General features: G+C 36.8%; 1 protein-coding gene across 3 annotated transcripts in view; it reads left to right on the forward strand.

Moving 5' to 3' along the window:
* The first annotated feature begins 20,425 nt into the window (after positions 1 to 20,425).
* pvrl2l (PVR cell adhesion molecule related 2 like) overlaps positions 20,426 to 26,982 on the forward strand; it is a 193,205-nt gene continuing 186,648 nt past the window's right edge. For all 3 annotated transcript variants that reach the window (XM_067411284.1, XM_067411286.1, XM_067411285.1), the window contains exon 1: positions 20,426 to 20,691. In XM_067411284.1, coding sequence (XP_067267385.1) covers positions 20,628 to 20,691 — 64 coding nt within the window. In that variant the 5' untranslated portion in view covers positions 20,426 to 20,627. The remainder of the gene's footprint in view (positions 20,692 to 26,982) is intronic.

Below are 26,982 nucleotides of genomic sequence, written 5' to 3' on the forward strand. Positions count from 1 at the left end.
GTTGGTGAATCTACGTACATTAGTGCACATGAAGAGCATGATTCAGATGAAATAATCATCAGTTAAATATACTTATTTATTGCTCATTATTGCCCATTAAGTGTATGTAGTAGCCTATGGAAGTATTAACATATAAAGTGCTGAACATATTAAAGTGAGTGTGAATGTATTTTAATATAGCTCATTTACTGTCATGACTAATAGAGGGCATTAGTACCTGTTGCGTTTAATGCCGCCAACAGCCTCTGTAGTCCCATTTAGCCACTTGTTTGTAACCGTCATTTTCAACAGCTTTAAAAAAAATCACGGGTAGGTTAATACTGATGTATTTTGTACAAAAGAGGATTAGGGCCAAGCAATAATAAAAAAAATAAAACCATCTCGAGATTAAAGTTGTTAAATTTCGAGAAAAAACTCATTAAATTACGCGAAAAAAGTCGTTATATTTCGAGAAAAAAGTCGAGATAAAATGTTGAGAATAAACGTGTTAAATTATGAGAAAAAAAAGTAATTAGATTACGAGAACAAATTCGTTAATTTAACAACTTTTTGCTCGTAATTTATTGACTTTATTCTCATAAATTAATGACTCTATTCTCAACATTTTATCTCGACTTTTTTCTCGAAATTTAACGTCATTTTTCTCAAAATTTAACGAATTTGTTCTCGTAATTTAATAAGTTTTTTCTCGTAATTTAATGACTTTATTCTCAACATTTTATCTCAACATTTTTCTCGAAATTTAATGAGTTTTTTCTCGTAATTTAACGAGTTTATTCTCAACATTTTATCTCAACTTTTTTTCGTGAAATTTAACGAGTTTTTTCTCGTAATTTAACGAGTTTATTCTCAACATTTTATCTCGACTTTTTCTTGAAATTTAACAAGTTTTTTCTCGTAATTTAATGAGTTTATTCTCAACATTTTATTTAGACTTTTTTCTCGAAATTTAATGAGTTTTTTCTTGAAATTTAACAACTTTAATCTCGAGATGGTTTTATTTTTTTAATACTGCTTGGCCCTAATCCTCTTCCGTAATTTTATGTCGTAGAATAAAATGTGAAAGTGTCTTGAGCTGTTGTTAACCTAACCACGGACCTTATTTCAGCCATTTAACCAAAAACCCATTAAAAAAACAAACAACCATTGGCTTTGGGACAATGGAACCGGAAGTGCTAACTTGCTTCCGGGTTTTGGCCTACATAAATGCATCTTTCAGTGCGTTCCAAACGGGATATATCGCCCTCCGAAGGGCACTTCGGAGTGAAAATAATCATGGCCGCCATATTGAAGGGTCGTTCCAAACCGAAGTGCTCAAAACTGGCCACTTCAAAGGGCCCTTCAGAATGAAGGATTTCGAAAGGTACAACTGATGGACACTTCAGGCACCTATGATCCTTTGCACAGGGAAGTTCTTTGATGTCACAAAATGGGTACAGGAGGTTATAGGAGTTCGATTTTACCTATAAATGTATAACGTTATATAGTATTTTTCTATACTACTGTAATATTTATATGAGTTAGATTTGGTACATTATTATGATCAAAACGACATTGTACTTCAACAAAAATACTTTACAGCTCCCTTTATCAGTCCATTCAAATGTTTAAAATACATAAACACAATGTAGCCTACATGCGATAAACCTAAAATAAATAAATAAATAAATAAATAAACTAACGCTAAACAAATGGCGCAGCTTGCACAATTTAATCCTCTTTGATTGTCTCGTTAAGATGACGCAGAAGTGCGTTCCAAAAGAAGAATTTTTTTTTTGACCCCTACACCCTTCATCCCTTCGAAGCTCTCACTCCGGAGGGTAAGCCCTTTTTGAAGGGATTAGGGCATAGGGATGAGCCCTTCCGAATGGAACGCAGGGATAGTTCCACAACTGTAAGCTATTTAAAACTACTTATTTACAAATGTTGATTTTGACATTACATCATTGCTTTATGGAAGTGGGCGGAGCTAACAGCTATTTTGGAGCAACTGCTTTTTTCAACTGATTGGTAAGATTTTCTGTACAGCATCTTGGTTAATGCAGTTTTTCAAAGGAATTCTACTGTTATACACAATTATTTTAAAAATAAGCTGAAATAATGCAGGCTGACAGCTTCAGCAGAAGCAAATACCATGTATTAACATTGTAGCTCACAGTAGGTCTGGCTTTAAAGGTTTATAAGTTATCATTTAAAATCAGTTTCCTTGTGGAGAAAATGAATAAAGTTTTTCTTCCGGAATCCGGCTGTTGCACTCTATATGTGATGAAACACCTGTGTTTTTCAAGACATTTTCAAGAGTTTATGCCTCAAACATTAACATGTGTCGCATACAGTAAGTAAATCAGAAATTGTTTCGAGAAGATGTGCACTCTTAAAAATATAGGTTCCAAAAGTCGTTTTTCACAGCAATGACGAATCATTTCAGGCTTTTAGTGAACTTTATATTTAAATTATCCAAAGAACCTTTGTCCACTTTAAAGAACCTTTTGTGCAATGATAAAGGTTACATGAAGGTTCTTAATTGAAACATTAATGCAGAATATTTATTTTTAAGAGTGTAAGAAAAACACCGTAGTAGTTTCACATGTGTCTGTCTCCTCTAGAGTTCCAGAAGAGATCAATGTCATAAAAATTCAGAAGCCAGAGATCTCGATATAAACTCAAATATTTATCAAAAAAGCTATATTCTAGCTGTGTCAGAGCTGTATGTCAAGCTGTATGTCAACTATTGACTGATTTTTGTCTATTTGTATTTCTCCTGGGGATTCTTTCCTGAGTTCTAACAACCCCTAAGCAATAAAACTGTCCTTTGTGTAATTTCAAACAAAGTGAACTGCTGTGACGCATATAGAGAGTGAACTACAGGTGAGCTGAAGAACTCTTAAAATGTTGTATTGGATGGCATTTACACTAAATTAAACCTCTCTGCTGTTGCTCAAGTAAATTTGTATTCAGAAATCAATGCTAAATTTGGCTCATTGCAGCTCATCAAAGATATAATAGCCCCCTGTTTGTCAGTATGTAACTCTTAAAGGGATCGTTCATCCAGAAATGAAAATTGTCATCATTTACTCACCATAATATCATTTTAAACCTATGATTTTCTGTCTCCAGTGGAACACAAAAGGAGATGCATGCATGAATGTTTGAGCTGTTTTTGCTCACAATAGAAATAAATGGTGAATGGATCCTTTCAAGCTCCAAAAATGCAAAGTTCTCAAATTCAATTCTAAACATACAAAAAATAACAACTGATCATAACAAGACTTGCAAAAGCAAAACAAATGGGGTATTTTCAGAAATATTATATTAATATTTAGTGTTTGAAATCATATCTATATCTATATAAATCAATAATTTGTATATTTGTATATATTAATTGCAATTTAATATTGAAATAATGTGTGTTTTAAATTATTGAAATTATATTTAGGCCTATATTATCAATAATTTATAGAACCGATATTTAAAATATACTTATTTTGTGTGTGTATATATATATATATATATATATATATATATATATATATATATATATATATATATATGTATATATATATATATATATATATATATATATATATATATATAAACAAAATGAGTACATTTCAAATATAATTTCAATAATTTTAAACACATTATATAAATATTGAATTGTAATTAATTGTATAATGTTTTCATTGATTGTTTATATATATATATATATATATATATATATATATATATATATATATATATATATATATATATATATATATATATAACAATCAATGAAAACATTATACAATTAATTACAATTCAATATTTAAAAAAATACAATATTTAGAAAAATGTGTATAGAAAAAATGTATTATATTTAACAATTCCTATTATATTACATTTAGATATTTTAAAATTTAATATAAATTTAAACTATAAATATGTGTAATTTATATTTATTTTAAATATAAATGTAATATAATAGAATGTTTAAATATAACACAGTGAAACATCTTTTATTTTATGGATCATCATGGAATTTACCCCCAAACTCTCCAAAATGGAGTCAAACAACTTGAAAAATCCCTTACCAGATGGAAACTCACACTAAACACCACATCTGTTTTTGTGTGTGCTTTTTTTTTTTTTTTTTTTTAATTGCGATTCAGTAAAATCCGCTACTTCTTCCTTGTCCCAATGGAAATAGCAGTTTCACATCCTGTTAGTTGTGGCCAATTCAATTCAAATTCACAGAAATCTATCATGTGACATCAGAACATACTGATATAAGTCATACAGACTTCTTTTGTAGTAATTTTTATGACAAGTCCTTATTGTTCAAACTCTGATTTCATGTGTACATTCATTCAGCAAACACAAGCACATTGCTTCAATAAATCATGCGCAGAATGACTGCGAGACCATCACTGACAAAAATGACATGACCTCTGATTCCTCTCCATAATACACACACCAGTGGAACTGAACATTTGTGTGTGTGTGTGTGTGTGTGTGTGTGTGAGAGAGAGCACGCACTCAGGACCATTCTAAGCAGATCATGGTTGACAAGTAGACGTCCCACAGCTCTGTTATGACAAAATCCCTCCATCTCATTCCCATTCTCATCTGCGTCAAAGTCTGCCTGCACGCCACAGATAAAGACTGCAGGGCTGTAATCAAGCCGGTCCTTCCCTTCGGATGTACACAGTGCTTTATGTTATTTACCAATAACTACGTGCAGCTCAGACTGCAAAAACACAATGTATGTGGACATGAGAAATGAGCTATACGCAAGACAAAGACAGCTGATATGTTAGATATTTGTTTTTGTGTGTGCATAAGACAAATAGCTATTTGGCTCTATGGAAAAACACAAGGAAATAACATAAAAAGCAAAAAAAGGAAGCAGAAGAGTAATATTTTATATAGTCAAGGCCCTCAGAAAATGCCTCACTTTGCAGCATTAGGTGCATTTCTGAATAATTTCAATTGATTTTTCCCCCCCCCCAACACAATGTATCATTCAGACTTTGTGAAAGCCATTTTTTGAATATTGATTTTAAATTTAAAACAGAAATCTCATTACATTAGCATTCAGAACTGTGTTGGACCGCAGTGATTACAGCTTCAAGTCCTTTTGGCTCGGTTTCTGAATAATCTTTCAATTTGTGAAATTCCTTCTGTTTATCCAAGCACGCCTCCTTGAGCTTTGTCAAAACTTATGGATGTGAATCTCTAAATGCAATCTTCTCCGTCTCTCCAATAGAATTTTATTGTAATCCGACACCAATCTTTGGTTAGTTAAACATATTTACCGTAGAAACATGTCTCCAGGCATTGTCTTGGCTGTTTACTTTGGTTTGTTGTTATGCTGAAAGTCTATTTTTCAGCTTTTCTCAGGCTGTGTGCACTCCAGGCTTTATTGTCTTCAAATACCTGTCTGTGTAAGCTTCATCTGACTTGCTATCAATGCTCAAGTGGCTTTTGTATATATCTGCTCTACCATACAGACCTGATGGATGGAGTCCTGCAGAGATGGTTGCCTTTTGATAGGTTCGTCCATCTCTTTATTGTTAGAATTCACTCATAAAAATGGTTTCCAGTTAGATCAAAGAAGAGGTTTATAAACTGATGCAATGAAGGGGAAGCTTACATTCCACAAAGAACATTATTCTCTTGATCTTTCAAAAATAATCTACACTCTTAGAAGAAAATGTTCTATATAGAAACGTAAAGGCTTCTGTCAGGCGCTTCATATGTAAGGTTTTAGATTTAGTTTTACTTAATTTTAATAAAATTAAACAAAATAAAAATACTTTATCACTAGAAAAGAATAAATAACCCATTAAACATGAGAATATTATGCAATAATTTCAGACATGACTCTTTATATAGAACCTTTTTCTGGCATAAAGGCTAATTTAAAGCGGTAGTTCACCCAAAAATTAAATGAGATTTTGAAGCCCAAAAAAGCACAATGATCATAAAAGTAATCCATATGGTTCCAGGGGGTTAATAAAGGCCTTCTGAAGCGAAACGATGCTTTTTTGTAAGAAAAATATCCATATTTATAAACTAGAATCCCTTGCTTCCGTATACACGAGTCGATTCCTCGTGAACGCAAGGATGGATGTTACTGGAAGCTAGTGATTATAAAGTTATAAATATGGATATTTTTCTTACGAAAACCCATTGCTTTGCTTCAAAAGGTCTTTATTAACCCCCTGGAGCGTATGGATTACTTTTATGATGGATGAATGTGCTTTTTTGGGCTTCAAAATCTTGGTTACTATTCACTCCCATTATTGGGAGCTTGGAAGTGCCAGAATATTCTTTTAATATAACTATGATTGTGTTTGACTGAAAGAAGAAAGTCATATACACCTAGGATGGCTTGAGGGTGAGTAAATTATGAGCTAATTTTCATTTTTTGGTGAACTTACCCTTTTAAATTGAGTCAAGAATCATATAAGGTGCTATGTAGAACCCCACTGAACCTTTTTTTCTAAGAGGCCATTAACACAAAAACACAAGACGCAGACAGTGGAATGGGAGAAAATGAAATGTTTTGAGATGTGTTTTTTAAAAGTTGAACTTTTAACTTGAGCGCCATGTTTTTAGTGTGCCGATTCATGAGCGAGACTCAAAGATCAAACACGTCCGTCCAGAGTAGCACAGTGGAAAAGAAAAACAGGTGCAGGTCAGTGAAGTGTGTTTACAAAGTTTTAAAGATCAAAGTGCACAACAAATAAAGTTATTGTCTCCTAAAAGAAATAAATCATTCTGAACTGCTCAGTCGAGTCGTCAACAATACTAGTTTAACTTTTTGTTTTTTGTTACATACCTTCTTAATGTAACAAATTTACTGGCTGGTCTTCATTGGACTGCCCTCAAACACTGTAGATTTACCTGAGACTGGAAGAGTTTGGTTCATGCTGTTTTTGTTTTTGCACTAAGAAAGCAAATCCACTTTTCATGCACTTCAAAAGAATGAAGACTCGCACTGGAATTGATGAGGAAAAAACTGACGCAATCGTTACTGTTTGTATCACTGTATATCAAGTGCTGAGGAAGCCTTCGGATCTGAAATTCAGATATGGTAACAGGCGTTTTGTTTCTGACATCTGCTCTTAGCAGTCAACCTATCACAACAAACTGGGTCGTCTGACAAATCAGAGCAGAGTATGCTCAGGAGGGGTTAAAGGGTTAGTTCACCCAAAAACAGGGGCGGACTGGCCATCTGTGTGATCTGGAGAATCACAGAACAGCCGGTATTCCAGGCCCACCACCCGCCACGTACGCAGTCATCACCCGTTTTTTCCCCCCACTAATCTGTTTCACACTCCAGTACTGTAGGTGGCAGCAATGCACCTTTAAGTTGGATGCCAGCTGCACTGACCGTGGCCGCCAAGTAAGGAAAAGAAGAAGTGGAAGAGTAGGAAGAAACCAACAGCAAAGACGTTAGATAGAAGAAGCATAGAAAAAAAAAAGAATATGCATATCGCGGCCGTGGTTAAAAAACGGAAAGAAAAGGGTGTGGACTGAGAAGGCGAGAGAAAAAAAATTGCAGAATTTAGATACTGAAGCTGCTATATGAGCATTCAAGTTAATCTAGAATAATATGCTTTTAACACAATATCTAGTCAACATCAGTGCTATTTGGATGGTATAGTATCATGAGCCACAATTAAAGTCTTGTGACACTCACGCCAGGCGTTATTGTTGTTTTTGTCGAGTTTCCGCGCGCCGAATGCTTTAAGCCGGGCCAAGTCAAAGTCCAGGGCTGTTTTTTAGTCCCAGTCCGTCCCTGGCCAAAAATGAAAATAATGTCATTTATTATTAACCCTCATGCCGTTCTACAGCCGTAAGACCTTTGTTCATCTTTGGATTAAAATTTTGTGCACCAAAAAAAGTAAATAAAAAAAAACGAATTTTCAACAATATCTATATGGCCCGATTTCAAAACACTGCTTCACGAAGCTTCTGAGCTTAACGAATCTTTTATTTCGAATTAATAATCAAATGGCCAAACTGCTTAAATCACGTGACTTTGGCGCTCCGATTCACTGATTCGATTTCAAAACACCTCTGAAGCAGTGTTTTGAAATCGGCCATCACTAGATTGAAAAGTCGTAATTTTTTTTTGGTGCACAAAAAGTATTCTTGCCGCTTTATAATATTAAGATAGAACCAATGAACTGTTTCACATGTTTTTAGTACCTTTCTGGATCTTGAGAGGCAATGGAGGTCTCACTGAGCCATCGGATTTCATCAACAATATCTTAATTTGTGTTCTGAAGATGAACAAAGGTCTTACGGGTGTGGAATGACATGAGGGTGAGTAATAAATGACATTATTTTCATTTTTTGGGTGAAATAACTCTTTAAGAGAGAATGAATATTCAAACAAACTGCTTACAGATTCTCAGAAAAGAGTTTATGTGCAATGAGAAAATGGAAGTGTTTTTTGAGCTTTGATGCATGTAAATCTCTTGTAGGAGACCTCCTAAACAAAATTAAGAACCTGTAAAACAGCATGATATTTTGAACGCTCTAAAAGCTGATTTTTTTTTTAACTTGAGTGCTGCATTTTTAGAGCGTTGCATAATGCACTATGCTGCAAAAGTTGCGAGACGTGAGCAAGCGGTCAGACACATCAGTCTAGTGAAAAACAATGGTGGAATGGAAAAACATGTACTGTGTGAACTTGCACTAAGATGTGTATATAAAGAAACCATAACCAAATATGCTGATCTGAAGAACCGTTTTAAACCTAAATAAAATGCTCATTCAGTTTTTTGGAGACTTATTGACGATCTAATTGTTTTATTTAAGTATCAACTTTTGTCTCAGATGTTCCTGCAAAGAAAAAACAGACATAAAAAGGCACTTGTTGACATAATTGCTGTATTTAACAATTGCTGAGTTTAATGAGAATTATGTTATTTACATTTGTTTTAACATAACTCTCAAGATCCAGAACAGACTAAATATTTCCTGCCAACTCAATTCAATTACATAATGAATAACACAGTGTATAAATATATAAAAGGAGAGAGAACAGTCCTACTGGAAGTGAAAACTTTCCTGCTTCACACATTCAATTCCAGCTATTTTTTCTCACATATCCCTCTTTTAATCCTTTTTTTCCAAATGTTGTTTGTGTCTCCAAGGCAGAGGATTTTCTATATATATATGGAGGGGTGTTGAGAGGATGTGAGCCGATCACAGTGAGCCAGTCATTGTGTGCATGTCTGAGTATTTGTGAGCATTGTGTCCTGAGAAGGCGGCCACACAAATCAACACACACACACGAACACAGCAAACAGATGCATCATGAAAAGATGTGAATGGGCAGAATACACTGAAATGTGTGAGAAGCACATATATGCGACGCCTTTTTTCTATTTTCACACATCCAGCAAATCCTTTGAAATCTAGAGCTAAATTGAGATATTATTAGAGACACAAGATTTCATTATGCCTGTCTTGCTATTTTTTCCTCGCTTTCATTTCCCACACACATATAGCTTAAAACTCACATTTTAAACAAGTCCGGAGTGAAGCATAAAAGATCTAATGAAAAGAATCACAAACCAGCAGCCAAACAAAGTGCTTGATATCACAGTAATCAAGAGGTGAATAAGCAGAATTGAGATAAATAGAGCGAGAGAGCACTAAAAAGGAATGTAATGAAAGGAGTCTTAATAGTTTGCCCTAAAATTGTACCATTTACTTGTCATCCAGATCCATATGCGTTTCTTTGGTGGATTGAAGGTTCAAAAAAGCACAAAAAGCAATAAAAGCATATTAAAAGTGGCCCAGAGTGCACTATATTCATCTTTATTCAGTGTATTTGAGTAAGAATAGACTGAAATTTATGTTGAGATTGGATCACTGAGTCAGTAAATTGAACTCAAGAAATAAAAGCCTGTTCACACCAAGAACGCCAACTATAAAGATAACTATAACAATGATATTGCGTCCACGCCAACTAACTATAACGGTCTGTTTATTCTGCAGTTTCAAAATGTGTACATGTAATTAAACGTTTTTGCCGTTCTTATTGCATTTACACGGCTTTAACCAGCAGATGTCCTCACCATATTTTGAGTGAATCTAGCTAGTGTAATCGATGTAATCTAACAGTGAATTTAGCTGTCGTAAGGCCTGTTTACACCTAGAACGATAACTATAAAGCTGATGTAAAAATCTGTCCACACACCACAGCTATAACGATAATGATATAGAGAACGATATCATTGGGATCACTTTCAGGATGATTTTTTCTGAAAGTGATCGTTGATGTGGACGCAAATATAGTTACGGTTATAGTTATCTTAGTAGTTATCGTTCTTGGTGTGAACCAAGCGTGCCGCACAAGTCCTGAAAAGTGAAGCCAAAGCATCACGATCGCCCCCAGGTGGTTGGTCCTAGTATAGGTCATAAGCCCCGCCCTCTCCATGTAATGTAATGGGACTTGAGACCAACTAAACAATTAAATTACAGTTCAAATATTTTTTTCCAAAGATGGTTTCTGTCATTTTGTTTAGTTTTTATGACACTGATGTAAGTTCAAGTGTTCGTTTTTAAAATAAGTTTGGTTTTAGTTATCATTTGATGCAGGGCTCTCAAGTTTTGGAGACAGGCAAGAGTGACACCCCCCCCCCCAATCAAAAACCAAACAAACAAAAAAAAAGTATTATTATTAATGCTTATTAGTTTCCTTTTACCTGACATCTTTGAAAGACAGATGCAATGATTAATGCATCCACAGTGTTTCCCACAGGATTTTGTGAGACTGTAGTGGGTGGACATCGGTTCCTCTAGGGGGGTCCGGGGGCATGCCCCCCCGTAGGAAAATTTTGTACATTTTAAATTTAAATGCATGAATCTAGTGCATTCTAAGAGCAAAATTAAGTGACTAGATCAATGAAGAAATTTGTTCTCTTGTAAACAATTTTGTGCTCTAAAAGTAATTTATTTATTGCTGATGGTTGGGCACATTAGTCATGTACACAACATATAGTAGGCTAAATGAGAGTTCGTAAGTGGTCAAACATGTAGAGTACACATTTAAACCATTAAAAATATGTAGCAAAACAGGTTACCTTTGTTGAATTAATTTATTTGTGGGAGCCTGTGTTTGTGGAACTAATGGTCACTCTTTGATTATGCTTTTTTTAAATTGGTTGTTGTGTTAAATCTTACCCAAATACAATAGTGCTATTTTCTGATTGGCTATTGTGTAGCCTCTTTCTTCTTTTTTGATTGGCTGATAAGTGGAAGGTTCGAGACGCGCTTGATTCCTTCCCGGTTCCAGAGAGAGCGGCGCGGCCAGATACATTTTGGGCGCTGCGGCATATTAAATATATGATAAATAGTTTTTCTGCGTGAGAAATACAATGTGTGGCGGGAGTGCGTGACAAAAGACCGAAATGAGTGACTGTCACGCTCAATGCGTTACACTTGAGAGCCCTGTTTGATGCTATAAAAACGAGGGTGTGACGTCATGATTGACAGCTTCTCTGAGTGAAGTAGCTAGTCAATGAGCCACAAACAGATTGTAACAGTTTGTATATAGGCTATGGGAAGAAGGAGGTGGGAACTGGCGAATGTTCAGACAATAATCTTTAAGAAAATAAACAAAGAACAAAACGAAAGTAATGCCGGCAGACCCTCGCGGACGTCATAATAAAACATAAAATAAAGTCCAGGCCTGGTCCTCTCTCGTCCTTCACGGTCGTCGCTCTTCCTTTTATGCTCCCGAGCTCCTCTGTGAGACTCGAGCCTGGTGATGCTCATTATCACTCGCGTCACCGGCCTCGCGCCGTTCCCTCACGGCTCTCGCCCGCCCTGCTCGTCACACAGATATCTGGATTTTTGAGAGGAGATTGGAGCTTTAACATTAACTTCTACTTTTCCATAACTGTTTTTTTTCACACTGATATAATGAGTTGTTCTGCAGTAAACTGTACTAAACTATTCTGCGGGAGAGTGGGCGGGGACTTGATAGCCGGCGACTCCACTTCATGCTTAGCAGAATCGGATCCCGAGTTCACTACTGCGCAGACTCAGGTCCCAAATCAGCACAACATGTCAGCACCATATTGGGACATTGGCGGCTTCACTTTTCTATACTCGAAGAGAGCGGAGGTGTGTCGTCCATATTTATTTTCGTCCACAGTCTACTCTATGGTGTGTGAACGGGCCTGTAGTCAATATAGTGGAATATAAACAACACCTAAGTTTTATTCACTTCAACTTCAAAGGAAACAAGACGTTGTTGAAACAAGTGCTGGATACCTGAGGTAATTTTACGTTAACGCCACACCGTTTTTATCATTGAACTGCTGGGGGAAAAAAAAGAAAAAAAAAAGACAAACTTCTTCTGAAAGTGATCCCAACGATATCATTCCTCTATCATTATCATTGTGGACTCTGTTTCTATATTTAGAATGATTTTTAGAACTATATCTTTATTGTTATAGTTATAATCATACTCTGTGTGAACCGGCCTTAAAGGGTTAGTTCACCCAAAAATGAAAATAATGTCATTTATTCCACACCCGTAAGACCTTCGTTAATCTTTGGAACACAAATTAAGATATTTTAGTTGAAATCCGATGGCTCAATGAGGCCTGCATAGGGAGCAATGACATTTCCTCTCTAAAGATCCATTACTGTACTAAAAACATATTTAAATCAGTTCATGTGAGTACAGTGGTTCAATATTAATATTATAAAGCGACAAGAATATTTTTGGTGCGCCAAAAAAACAAAATAATAACTTATATAGTGATGGCTGATTTCAAAACACTGCTTCAGGAAGCATCGGAGCACAAATGAATCAGTGTGTCGAATCTGCTGTTTGGAGCGCCAGAGTCACGTGATTTCAGCCATTGGCAGTTTGACACGCGATCCAAATCATGATTCGATACACTGATTCATTTGTGAAGCAGTGTTTTGAAATCGGCCATCACTATATAAGTCGTTATTATTTTTATTTTTTTTGGCGCACCAAAAATATTCTCGTCGCTTTATAATATTAATATTGAGCCACTGTACTCACATGACCTGATTTAAAAAAAATTTAGTACCTTTATGGATCACGAGAAAGGAAATGTCATTGCTCCCTATGGAGGCCTCCCTGAGCCATCGGATTTCAACTAAAATATCTTAATTTGTGTTCCGAAGATTGACGAAGGTCTTACGGGTGTGGAACGGCATGAGGGTGAGTAATAAATGACAGAATTTTCATTTTTGGGTGAACTAACCCTTTAAATCAGTGCAATTTGTGAATGAATCAATCAGAATGATAGGGTTTTGAGAACTGAATCAATGAATGAACAATTTTGACTCAAATGAACGATTCATTCGTGAATCATACATCTCTTTCATGAAGATTTTCAGTGAATGACAATTTAGGAATATAGCACATGACTCATATGAACCATGCTTTTGCATCCTTTTCAAAGCTTGAAAGCTTCAGATTTGTTGTAACTGCATATAAAAGAGCAACAAGCAGCACACTGAAGAAAGAACATCATAAGGTTTGAAACATGAGGATGAGCAAACCATGACAATTCTCATTTTTGGGTAACCTATACGCCTTTAAGAAAACCTGAGAAATGAGACATTTTAGTGAGTATGTACGCAGAACCTACAAAAACCCTGCTGTGGGGTGGTAGCCTACTCGGCCCTTTAATGCGTTTAATCATAGAGTATTATCAGCAGCCCCTCTGAGCTCCATTAACAGAGCAACACTTAGCTGGGCCAGTTTAATGGAGTCTTAAGATATACTGTAATAATGAAGGGCAGAAGGCAACCGGATCGAGACCTGAGGAGAATAGAAAAATAAGGCAACAGTAAGGTAGGGGGATGGACACTTGAGTGTATTAATCAGTCTGTCAGAGCCTGAGAGTTATGCCGGTAAAGGTGTCGACAGGCAACTGATACATGATCACATTAAAGCAGCCACCTAGCTTAATCAATCTGAGCCGCTGGACCGAGCTATGGGACAATCTCTCAAAAAGCTTGGATGGAGGGCAAAGTATGCGAGTGTGAAGGAGGTTTCAGGCTATTTTTTTTTTAAAGGGTTGTCAGATTTGGACATTTTGCCATCCTATTGGACCTCTGGTTAGGACAGTGTGTTGAGACAATGACATTGAATGCTTGAAAACGTATCATTAGTGCCAAACTGTCATGGTCGTTAGAAGCGTTTGGCCCAGTGAGCGGCAATTCAAGCTATTTTTTGGCCCAGATGAGATACACGTCGTCAAGCGCAATTGAACACCCAGTACCAAGTGGGGGAATACAGACAGATTCTAATAGGATTCAATTGCTCTTTTTCCTGTGTGCCATCTGACCGTGACTCAGCTATATTAAGGATGCATCTGTGAGAGAGGGGGTGAGTGCTGTTAGGTAACATCATAATCAGGAATCTTACTGAATGGTGTGTGGGGTGGTTTAAAAAATGCATAGGAAGGTCATGGATTGAAGATGCATTTACAGTCTACTCCCACTGACAATATGCCACACTTAGTTCACAGGACTCTTAATAGACCAACAGTAACTGAGAGCGCCTTAGGGTCAAATGTTAATGGACACTCCTAGAAAAGCTGCTAATGGTCTACCCGAGGATTTTAATAATGGTCATTTCCAGAAGAAAATTATTATTTGTATTGAGATGTGGAATTCACATAAGAAGCCCTATGATAATTATCTATCGGTTTATGAGAAATTTTAATTTGATGTTGTTCAATGGCCCATTTTAACATAGCTTTGTCAGGTTTCTTTGAAAACTGTCCTATTGACAGCCTACACTCTTAAAAATAAAGGTTCAAGAAAAGTGTTTTTTGCAGCAATGCCACAGAAGAATGTTTTTTTTTTTGGTTCCCCAAAGAACCTTTCAGTGAACAGTTCTTAAAAGAACCATTTTTTTATTAGCGATTTAGCGTGAAGAACATTTTAAACATCTAAAGAACTTTATTCCATTATAAAGAACCTTTAATGGAATGGAAAGGATCCATGGATGTTAGTGGTTCTTAATGGAACCAATTAGCGAATAAGAACCTTTATTTTTAGTGTATGCGGTTGCACTACAGTTTGGGCATGCAATTATCTTTGGCTCCACAATGAATATGGATGTCAAAAGGATACAATGTCATGTTCTAGGGCTCCTGCAATAAATCACAATCATTTTATCTAACAGTTGGTGGGAACAATAAACATTAAATTTCTCAAGAGCAATTTTTTAAGGGGACACAAATAATACAGCCAAAATTGTACTTGTAAGGATGTGTGTACACAGAGGAAAGCCTTACTCCACACGGTCATATTGTAATGATTAAATTATCTTGCGTCCTCCACATAGTATTTTAGATTTCATCTGGGACAGAGGACGTCTCTTATTAGATATTCAATTGCAGCAAGCCCACTGATCTGCCGCATAACATCATATTGAGCAAAACCCAACACAAGGGAAAAGCAACAGGATTAGCCTAATATCAGTTCACACAATATCGCCACACTGTAAACCCTAACGCTCAAAATACTTAATTGGTTTGAGTCGGACAAACTTAAATTAAACAAACTAGTTCAATCAAATCAACTTTGAGTATTTAGCACTTTTTTCTTTCAAGTTCACAGAACTGATATATTTTAAGTAAACTAAATTCTTTCATTGTTTTGAGTTTTGTGAACTTATTTCTTTTAAATAATACAAACTTCAGTTTAATTGAAACAGGGCTGGGATTTCTATTTCCCAGCAAGCTTTGCCCAAAGCACTTGAAAGGGAGAGTAAATGCTAAAATTAAGAATGCTAATTTAGAAGACTTTGTTAATGTGGGTTTTTGGAGAGTTACCATCATGGAGACATGTGGTGTATGCGGCTTGGGGACAGACTCAAAATGTTTCTAAAAAGAAAACGCGTTTGCATTTCTGTTGTTTTACTACTCATTACTCAACCCCCCCACAAATTCCGTGATTTCCGCCTATCACAATTAACAAATATGACATTCAGAATGTCACTTTACCAGTACACTGTGGGAATTTCCCCACCAATGCTAAAAATGACTAATGGGATGTTACTTTAGTCACCACCACCATCTTGGAAATAATGCTTCCCACTAGCTATGCTTACATACACACAAATAATCTGTTTAGAATTGGAGTGATGGCTCAAACAGACTGAAAAGCCTTTATGTAACACCTCAGTCAATCCGATTGAGCTCGATACGAATGAAACTTTGATTGAATTTAAAAATAATCCCGTAAAAGCATGAATATAAATATTTTCTCAATCAGATTCAAAAATACTTTGTGAACCTGTGCAGTGTTGTGATGTGTATGATTACATACTTATGTCTTACGAATGTGTGTATGTTTATTTTCTGTAAGTCTCAAGTGCTGGTCAGTGGGAAACTGAATATTTACTAAATATTTGCTTAATAGCTCTAATGACATTAAGCCAAAAACGGCAATTATGCTTGCGGTAGCTCCGGTTTGATTTGGTTGATTTCTCGAAGTACAACATGTTCCTGGAACAACATACCAATCAACCAATCAGATTTGAGGGACAAGTTTACCATTTGTGTCAAGTTTAGGCTTACAACCTGGGTTAGGTGCTTCCACAACAGTGTTATTCAACTACCATTTCCCTCTGATTTTAGGGATAAGTTATGGCTTAGGGGTTGGGAAAAGGTTAGGACTAAATTTTCAGATAGGAATGTTGTTCCAGGATCAACAAAATATGTTGATCCAGGAACATGTCTTACACATGCAAACATATACATGAATCGGATTGCAACGTTTAGAGTTCATACAGAGCTTTAAGAATCTAAAACTGGATTAGATTCATTCTGATTTATGAAAATTAGAGCATATAAACTAGTGATGCACCGAAATGAAAATTCTGGGCCGAAACCGAAACCGAAAATTTAGGATGCACTTGGCCGAAAACCGAAACTGAAGCCGAAAATGGCTTCTTTTAAAAACGTATTGCTTAATTTTTAATGGATCTTAAATGAAAAATCACAAACCAATAGAATAATCATCAAACTTGTATTAACACTTTTTGTTACATAACAAAACCTAAAATATTTTTTAACAATAAATAAATATTATTCTTCAAGTTTTCTTCCATTGAATAAAATAGATTAACATTTGTGGGGGAAAAAACAATCCACAATTATCTGAATAACTGCACACAAAATCACAGAATGGCAGTGGGCCTCTATTCTGTTGCTGCATGTAAACAATTATTTACTTGCATTTTAAATTTCTGTGCAAAACAACAGTGCAAAAACAGCAATAGAACTTAATCCAAACTCAAACTGTAAACAACATTTAAGCCTATGTAGCCTTAGGAAACACAGTTGTGCAGTGCTACGCAAATTTGAATGTAACTATTCACGTGGCATTACTTTCTCAGTAATGCCACGTGCTTTGACACTATCTTCCTCAAATTTCTTAGTCTTTTCAAATAATGTGGCCACAGAGGGTGTTTGTGATGTAGTTGGGGTACTTTTAACCAATGTTGTTTTGCGGTACTCCTCATGTTCAATTGGATGTCGTGTTTTCAGGTGGTGTATCAAACCTGTTGTCGAAAAGTTCTTTGGCACCGTACCCCCTCGTGAGACTTTTGCAGAACAAATGTTACATATTGCAAGTTTGTTATCCTCATCTGAAACTTTAAAATACTTCCATACCGCTGACATGCTTAATCTTTGCAGACGCGTGCAAACAGCTCGACCGTGAGTGAAACCTGCTTGAGCACGGAGGGGAGGGGTGGGTGACGAGTGATAACAGCTTGACCGTGAGTGAAACCCAAGCGCTAGCGCAAAGATGGGAGGGGCGCGGTTGACATTCATTTTCGGTTGACATTTTCGGCTGGATTTTTTATTTCGGCCCGAAACCGATAATGCCATTTTCGGCCGAAATTTTCGGCAACCGAAATTTCGGTGCACCCCTAATATAAACATACTTACTAAAGTCCAGATGCAGAGATTATTTTCAAGTATAAGATGGGAAAATTCCAAGTTCTGAGTTGTCTGGAATGCAGCATTAGTTCCAAATCTAATCAAACACCTGCAAGAGCTAATCAAGGTCTATGGGTTTATGTGCAAAATTACAGCAGGTGTGATGGAACTGAAGAAGATAAAACCCCAGATGCAGGAATTGAGCACTGCAGATACATGTGAACTATCTTTGGTAATGGGCTTTCTTTTCAAATTATCCTTGCTTTATAGATCTTTTAAAAAAAACACTTTTAAATAAAATTTTCCTGATAATTTACTTACCCACATGTCATCCAAGATGTTCATGTCTTTGTTTCATCAGTCGAAAAGAATTAAGGTTTTTGATGAAAACATTCCAGGATTATTCTCCTTATAGTGGACTTCAATGGCCTCCAGACAGCTGAAGGTCAAAATGACAGTTTCAGTGCAGCTTCAAAGGGCTTTAAACGATACCAGACGAGGAATAAGGGACTTCTCTAGCGAAACCTTTGAAACCTTTTTTGAAAAAAATACAACTGTAAATGCTTTATAAACACATTATCACCTTGAACATGCTTCCACTTTCTGTATTCTTCAAAACACTTACGCTGTACATCCTACGCCTTCCCTTTTTAACTTACGGAACGAACGCAGCACCAGTTTCGTTTATTTCCGCAAGTAGAATAGGGAATGCTTAGGACATACAGTGCAAGCGTTTTGAAGAATACGGAAAGCGGAAGCACGTTGAAGAAATAATTTGTTGTATTTTTTTCCGAAAATGACAGATCATTTTCGCTAGATAAGATCCTTATTCCTCATCTGGTATCGTTTAAAGCCCTTTGAAGCTACACTGAAACTGCTATTTTTTACCTTCAACTGTCTGGAGGCCATTGAAATCCACTATAGGGAGAATAATCCTGGAAAGTTTTCATCAAAAACCTTAATTTCTTTTCGACTGAAGAAAGAAATAAACATCTTGGATGGCATGGGGTTGAGTACATTATCAGGAAAATTATTTAAAAGTGGACTAATCCTTTAAATCAAAATATTGTGGCTTTTATTCCATGTCTTTTATCCATGATGTCACCTATACTCTCCTAGCAGTACAAAATTAACATTTAGGCTAGCAGATGTGGTCACTTTCCCTACAGGCTACATTGTACAATCTCGCTCTTCTGGGAAAATGGACCAAACATATTGAGGACTCATATTGCAATACACAGATTTTTGTCGAATTAAATGTCTCTGAAATGAGTACAACAGGAAACATAAAATAACTCTGCTTTTCAATGATTTCTTGGGGGTATTTAGAGTATTCAAAGTGCACACAGTCTATGCAACCTTCAAACTTCGCAGCTTTTTAAGCTTTTTTTAAGCTGTCAGGCAAGACTTTGTCAGCCAACATCAAAGCTGGCCTTGTCGAACTTCTAGTTAAAACTTTAAACGTAAACGCAAGCAAACGTTTATGCATAATCGAGGTGACGCTGTATTTCATTTGACAGAAATCCCCCGCGCTCTGCATGCTAATGAATGTGAGCGCGTAATTGCACAGATCAGTCAATAGATGGCAGAGCGAGGTCACTGATTAGTATGCAGGCCATTCCCAGAGGAGAAAAGCACTGAATTCATCAATCCTGTCCTTCATTCCTCCTTATTTGAATAAACCTCATTGTTTTGAGAGTCAATCAACGGTAGTTATGATGAGAGTCCGTGTAATAGACCGACGCAGTTAAAATATATTAACATCAGATTCAGAAAACGACTATAACATGCAAAAAAAGAGAAAAAACAAAACAAAAAGAAGCCAAGTCGTTTGAGTTATGTTGTCTGACAATTTTGCCAGTCTGGGAAATTAACTTTTTTATTATTGAATTTAATAGTCGCGCCATGGAATTGAATTTCAGAAGCATTTATTTTCATCATTCACCGTTTATGAGGGCATATTTTGAACAACATAAAGCAGCGTGTCGTTTATTTGTCACTTAATATGAACTGAAATACATTTTCAACTGAGGAAACGCTGTTAGAATATATTTTAGGCTACATAATCAATAGTACTTTGTTAAACTGTACAGTTGTTTACTGTCACAACGAGACTTTAATATCTAATTAGATTCACTATTTCGAATCAAAACAGTGCTATAGAATGATATACATTTATACAAGGTCAAAAGTTAGGTAAAAACCCGAGGAATTTATTTACCACAGGGGGATTTTGGTCTAAATCTCCGGTTAATTTCCCACCCTGATTACAATTTCAAACAAGTTCTCTTAACGCAGAAGACCAGAATATCTGGATTGGTGTATCGCTGGAGCTCAATCCACAAGTTCTAAACTTCAATGCCCTTCCATTCCCACTATGACGTGACGCGACGATGACATCACGACCAATTCCATCTGTAGCGCTCTCAAGCTCGCGACCGAACAGAACAAGTGAGGTAGTCGCGTCAGAAGGACTCAACGGCGTTCGGCACAATAACATACCTGTACACACTCCGGGCTTTACTAGCAGTTGGAACGGACTGTAAGACTGAGATTCCGACCTGACGAGCCTCAACACACCGCCTCAGGTTCCCTTCGCAAAGTGAAAGAGATTTTATGCTAAAGTTTTCAGGATTTGTTTAACCTCCCGCGGACAAGAGCGGAATGAGCGACTTTACGATGATAAACTGTTGCCTGATCCTTGGCGCGTGCCTTCTGTCCAGCCAAGGTAATGTGACTAAGTAACTTGTGGGTTAACCTTTTTACTGCTCGCCCGGTCTCTCTGGTTATTTAGAAACTGTACCTAGATGTAATTTGCATAATGTTTACCTCTAGTGAGCGCTTAACATGAAGTCGCCCGTCCCAAGTGTATTGATACGCAAGTTGGACGCATGTGTTACGCTTGCGCGCGCTGATTTCTACAGCTTACCTGCTTATCTGGGTTATCCTGGTCAACTTAATAAGAGCCACTGACCGGAACCCGTATCTCTTGTCTCGTACGCCATGTTACGCAAGGTGTGGCCTGTCGTGCACGTTTTTTTCCCTTCTTAGTCTGGAAGACAGCAGGTGTAATTGCACTGTCTTGCTTAATCACCTACTTTACAGTTTGAAACTTTTATATCTATTACATCTTTTATGTATTATTGAAGGCAAGAAATGCAACAGGGTTTAGTTGTTAAGACTTAGAGGTTTATGACAGGTCTATGTTGCTGACTGTAACTCTATAAAATGCAATGATGTATAAATTCTATGCAAGTCTTCTGCTATTTTGAGATACCACTGCTATAAAATTGCATTTTAAGTTACTGTTCCCCTTGTTTGCCACACTAGTCTTGCTAGTGGTGATGGTCCTAGACATTTCTTCCCTGGTGGTTTGAACATCACAGTGATTTGATGGCTTCTCAGAGGGGCTGGTTTCTTCTGATAAGGAGAGACATGTCTGCGGTTCTGTCTAAGCCGTGGCTACACTGCAGGACTGAAGCTCTGCACATATTTAAAGACTCAAGTTTCTTGTTTTGTGTTGTGTTGTCAGTGTAGTGTGCACTTTACACAACTAACTGCAGGTGCGTCAATTACAAGATTACTGTTTTTCACAACTGTAGCTATGATTCCAAAGTTTTTTTCATAGTGGTGCCCATCGTCAAAAAACATGCAGGAGGGTCATTTTTTTTTAATGGTTTGCACAAATAAAATTTAAAAAATAAAAGGGGAAAAAGAATAAAAGCCATTCACATAACTATAGCGAAGACACGTCCAAACTAACAGGCGGTTAATATTCAGATTATTATAAGCGTACGTTGCAGCTTTGTCGAATGCCACTGTAAATGCTCAAGCTCTTTAATGTCTGATGCATTCTGATTGGCTGTCAATGTTTTTATCGTCCATCAACTGAAAAAAAAAAAAAATCACTCTGAAAGTGATTCCAACGATGTGGTGTTATCATTATAGCTGTGGATGCCACTTTTCTCTTTAGAATTAGAATGTTTATTAAAACATTATAGTTATACTTGATATGAACGGCACTTAAATGCTGAAAAATATGGAGCAATTTTTAGACTCCAGCTTCCTAATGCATTCTTCTTTAGCGTGCACTGCTTGCTGTTTCATTGCTGCTCCCCCACTTGTTGGGACAGTGTGCACATCTGTCAACTGGTCAAACAGGTTTCAAACCAGTGTGCACGCATTTAGCGTTAACTACGATCCACTGTATTTTATCGCATACTAGTCCCATACAACATTAGCTTCAGTCTTGTAGTGTCCGTTTGGCTTTTCGGGTGCATCGGTAGGGCTCGGAAACTCGACAAGATACTGGCAACTGGTGCTTGTAAATGAATCCTGATTCATTTAAGCGTTCCCTGTGCACATATTTCACAAGAAATAAGACTAGCATCTTGGCCGTTGGATAAATGAGTTTTGGATGGATGAATCGTGGCACCACAATTAGTCATGCCAAGATTTCAGTGCCGCTCAACTTGCGTGGGCACACTCTGGGGTTCGCATCTATTAATTTCTTCATGGGATAAGGCGTTTTGCACCTCAGGATGAGCGGAGGGTTATTACCATGCGCACAAGACTTTTGGTAGCCCATTAATCTTGTTGGTACGTGTCAAAGGTTTATGTATTAGTTCTCAGAAGGGATCTTCAGGGGTGAGGTGAAGGTTCCTCGCAGTTGTCATGGAGACTTCTTTTCATTGGGGATCTGATGGCATCCATCTTGTTTTAGAGTCTTTGAGGGGAGTTTAAAACATTATTGCCGAGTGTTTAATTCAGTTTGGGATCAGGGAAGCACGACAAATGGAAGTAGATACTTTCCTTATTGGCTCCCTTTGGTCTTCCATTACTGTCAGAAGCAACAAATGTCAGAGTGGTGGCAAAGAGCAACTCCCTCACAAAGGCGTGATAATTTCCTTGTGTTCCTTTTTTTCTTCCTGCCGAACAGTATGCTTCTATGCCAACAGGTTTCCAAGAACAAAAGACCTCAATGTCTGCATTGTCCAAAAGAGAGCGTAGAATGAAACTAACACCTTCACAAGAATCCTTTCTGTCTTCCTTTCTGACACTCACCCACACCCACATTGAGCATGCAAGGGACTAAAATTGCTAGCCTTTGAATGAGTGCCCTTTCCCTGCACCCCTCCTTCTTTTTTCTCCCAGTGTGCATTCAGAGCTCCGTCTCAAGCCTTTGTTCTGGTGGCTTTAGTGATTGGTCGCCTATAAGACCCTCTGTCCTTTCCTCTTCCATTGTTTATGAGTGTCTGGAGTGAAGCACAGGAGAGCATTTTTTTCAGAGCGTGTTGACAAAGTTTCCCTGCCTGTCCTCAATTTACCTTGGTCTCACATGGTTTACACATTATTGTGGCTCCACTATCTAGGTTACATATTTATGTATTTGAAATGAGTGAGAAGTTCCAGATCATATCATACAAAACCCGAAAATTGTTTGATAGCTGCAATCTTGCTCGCTGGACCTGAAAATATGCTGCAGTCGTAAATGGGGATTCAGATGTTGCCGCATAACAGATGGAAAATCTGTTCTGTGTCTCCGTCCGTCTACCGATTTATCTGTTTGTCTCGCGGCATGTTAGAGATACTCTCAGTCTCCCTGTCTCTTTGACTCTCCCGCCTCCCTCTTTTTTTTTTCTTTTTCCCTTGTTGTCCTCCTCTGCCTCTCAGCACTGAGGTGGTCATACGGTGCCGTTAGTGAAGGCTTGAGGACTCCTGGAGGCCAGCCATGCTGTCTTATCACCCACCACTGTGCTTGATAAAATGAAGGCTAAAGAGAGATTTTTGTGTGTGGGCTCTGAGATCAGCCTTTTCCGTAACCCTGGGCTCAGTCAAAGGGTTTTTCCACCCTCTTTAAAACTTTCAACGCCTTCATCTCTATCAATCCTTTAAGCAAAGAGCGACAGCTATCTCACTGCTGTGCTGCATTGATATACCTCAAACATTTTGATTAGGGTTCATTTTAAATTTCTAACTTAAAGGGATAGTTCACCCAAAAATGAAAATTGTCATCAATTACTCGCTCTCATGTCGTTCCAAACCCATAAGACTTTCATTCATCTTCAAAACACAAATGAAGATCTTTTTAATGAGATCTGAACAACTTCTGTCTCTTCATTGAATGTCTGTTCACCCAAAACTCTGATGCTTCAAAACGTTCATAAAGAGATGGTTAAATAAATCCATATGAATCGAGCAGTTTAATCCAAGCCACAGTGGGTCTTATGGGTTTGGAACGACATGTGTAATTAATAAGGGAATTTAAATTTTTGGGTGAACTATCCCTTTAAGTATTTGTTTTATAGGTTTCTGCTTACATTGTATCCAAACCCAATGTTTACAGCTAGAAATGGTTGGTTAGAATGTGGTGTTAAGTCTGCTATCTAGTTTTGCGTTTCATAAACCATGTAAATATCATGAAGTTTTACTTAAGTTATTTAAACATTAAGATTGAAGTGCTTATTGACTTCTTAAAAAATGTGAATGACAACTGATTGCGTCTTTTTCTTAAAGGGTTAGTTCACCCCAAAATGAAAATTCTGTCATTTATTACTCACCCTCATGCCATTCCACACCCGTAAGACCTTTGCTAATCTTCGGAACACAAATTAAGATATTTTAGTTGAAATCCGTTTGCTCCGTGAGGCCTCCATAGGGAGCAATGATCTTTTCCTCTCTCAAGATCCATAAAAGGTACTAAAAACATATTTAAATCAGTTCATGTGAGTACAGTGGTTCAACATTAATATTATAAAGCGACGAGAATATTTTTGGTGTGCCAAAAAAACAAAATAACGACTTATTTAGTGATGGCCGATTTCAAAACACTGCTTCAGGAAGATTCGGAGTGTTATGAATCAGCATGTCGAATCATGATTTAGATCACGTGTTGAACTGCCAACGGCTGAAATCATGTGACTTTGGTGCTCCGAACAGCAGATTCAATACACTGATTCACTATGCTCCGATGCTTCCTGAAGCAGTGTTTTGAAATTGGCCATCACTATATATAAATATTCCTTATTTAGTTTTTTTTTGGCGCTCCAAAAATATTCTCGTCGCTTTATAACATTAATATTGAACCACTGTACTCGCATGAACTGATTTAAATATGTTTTTAGTACCTTTATGGATCTTGAGAGAGGAAGTGTCATTGCTCCCTATGGATGGATTTCAACTAAAATATCTTAATTTGAGTTCCGAAGATTAACGAAGGTCTTACGGGTGTGGAATGGCATGAGGGTGAGTAATAAATGACAGAATTTTAATTTTTGGGTGAACTAACCCTTTAATGCTTATCTATTTGCATATTGAAATGTTTTTTTTTTTTTTCAAATTTTTTTTTTTTAACCGCAAAGTTGCCTTTACATGTTGATTTTCATATATGCTTGGCAGAAATCAAAACATGGAGTGCAGTTGTGGCTAGGGTTGTCATAGGACCAAAGTTTCAGTAGTCTGTACCAAAACCAGTAAAATTTTATGGTTCTCGGTACCAAAGTACATTTAAAAAATTTTTTTTACATTTTTGTCTTGTTAATCATCACAGTTGGTCATCAGTTTCAGATTCAATTGCAGATTAAAATAAGGTTATCAATCCAGAAACTTTGCAGTTTTCTTAGCAGCATGAAAAACTAAACTTCAATTCAGATTGTGATTGGTTAATGAACAGAAAGCAAGAAAAGAGCCTCCCTTTATAATAACTAAGGCTGTCAATCTCTAAAGCACAAGCTCACTGAATTCTGCACTCTCATGAATACCTCTGTTATAATTTAAAAAAGCTATCTTAATTGAACAGTGAACCTCTTAATTACATTAGCCATGTTTCCATCCACCTATTTTTATGCCCATTTTGGGATATCGCATAATAGTCAGATACATTTTTTTTTTTTTATCCGATAAGAAAACATGCTCATACACTACAATGGAAACACATTTACTGAATAAAATTCTCAACGTGCATCAAAAAAATAATTTGACGGCATAATTGAACTAACCAGTGGACCAATCTTTTTGCACAGCATCTGAAATGCTGTTTTGCTTGTTCTGAAATGTCTGAGCAAAGTCTGTCGTCAAAGTGGTTTGGTGTAAATACCTTTCAGAACTGTCTTGCACGACTGTGTTCCCTGCTGGTGTTGAACACAAGAAAACCTTGTGTGTTTTCATCAGTTAAGCGGATTCTGACTAACTTACTGACTAGCACCTCTAATATGCCATTGCGTTCACATGCCCGACAGATATGAGTGTAATTGGCGACAATGCAGAATGCTTGTAAAAACACCCTGCAAATGGCATTTGAAAGCAGTCTATGAGCATGATACTCTGTACTATCAGTACTACAGAAATGCTGGTACTGTCGACCAACTGGTACCGATAGATCTGGTATGTTTGACAACCCTAGTTTTATTTGCACAGAACTAAAGCCTAAAACCTAAACTTCAAACATTAACACTTTTTGATTGTTGCTGTGCAAGTGAAAAATTTTCCTCAAGGAAAATGCAAATCTACTTCTTTGCAGCTTAATGTGTCTTAAAATGCATGTTAGCTGTCCTTTCATCTGTCAGATGTATTGGTGGTGGATTAAGCACATGAAGCATATAAATGTTGCTCTTTCATAGCTCAAAAGACTTAATGGAGTTCTCATTTATATTGCATGCAAGTAGGAACATCTCATTTCTGTTTGTTTTTATTGCTCATAGGAGTTCTAGAAGAAACACATTTAAATAATTGAGTGTAGAGCTATAAAATTAATGTGGATAGCATAGACTACCAAAGGTAATTTGATCTTGGAAGAACTATGAGTGCATATTGAAAGCTCTGACTTTTATTACCTTAACATGTCCATACATGCAGGTTAACTGACCCTTCATCCGTCTGATGCATTGGTGGTGGGCATTATGTGTTAACTGCCTTTGCCTGCGCTAGCTCAAACTACGCTGATTCATTGAGATTCTCTTGAGGGCGGAGCTGAAATTGCCTTAATTACTGGCTGATCTTCTTCAGAAGCTCTCTGCTTGAT

The sequence above is a fragment of the Chanodichthys erythropterus genome, chromosome 15 (genome assembly GCF_024489055.1).
Source record: "Chanodichthys erythropterus isolate Z2021 chromosome 15, ASM2448905v1, whole genome shotgun sequence".
In the NCBI taxonomy this organism is placed as follows: Eukaryota; Metazoa; Chordata; class Actinopteri; order Cypriniformes; family Xenocyprididae; genus Chanodichthys; species Chanodichthys erythropterus.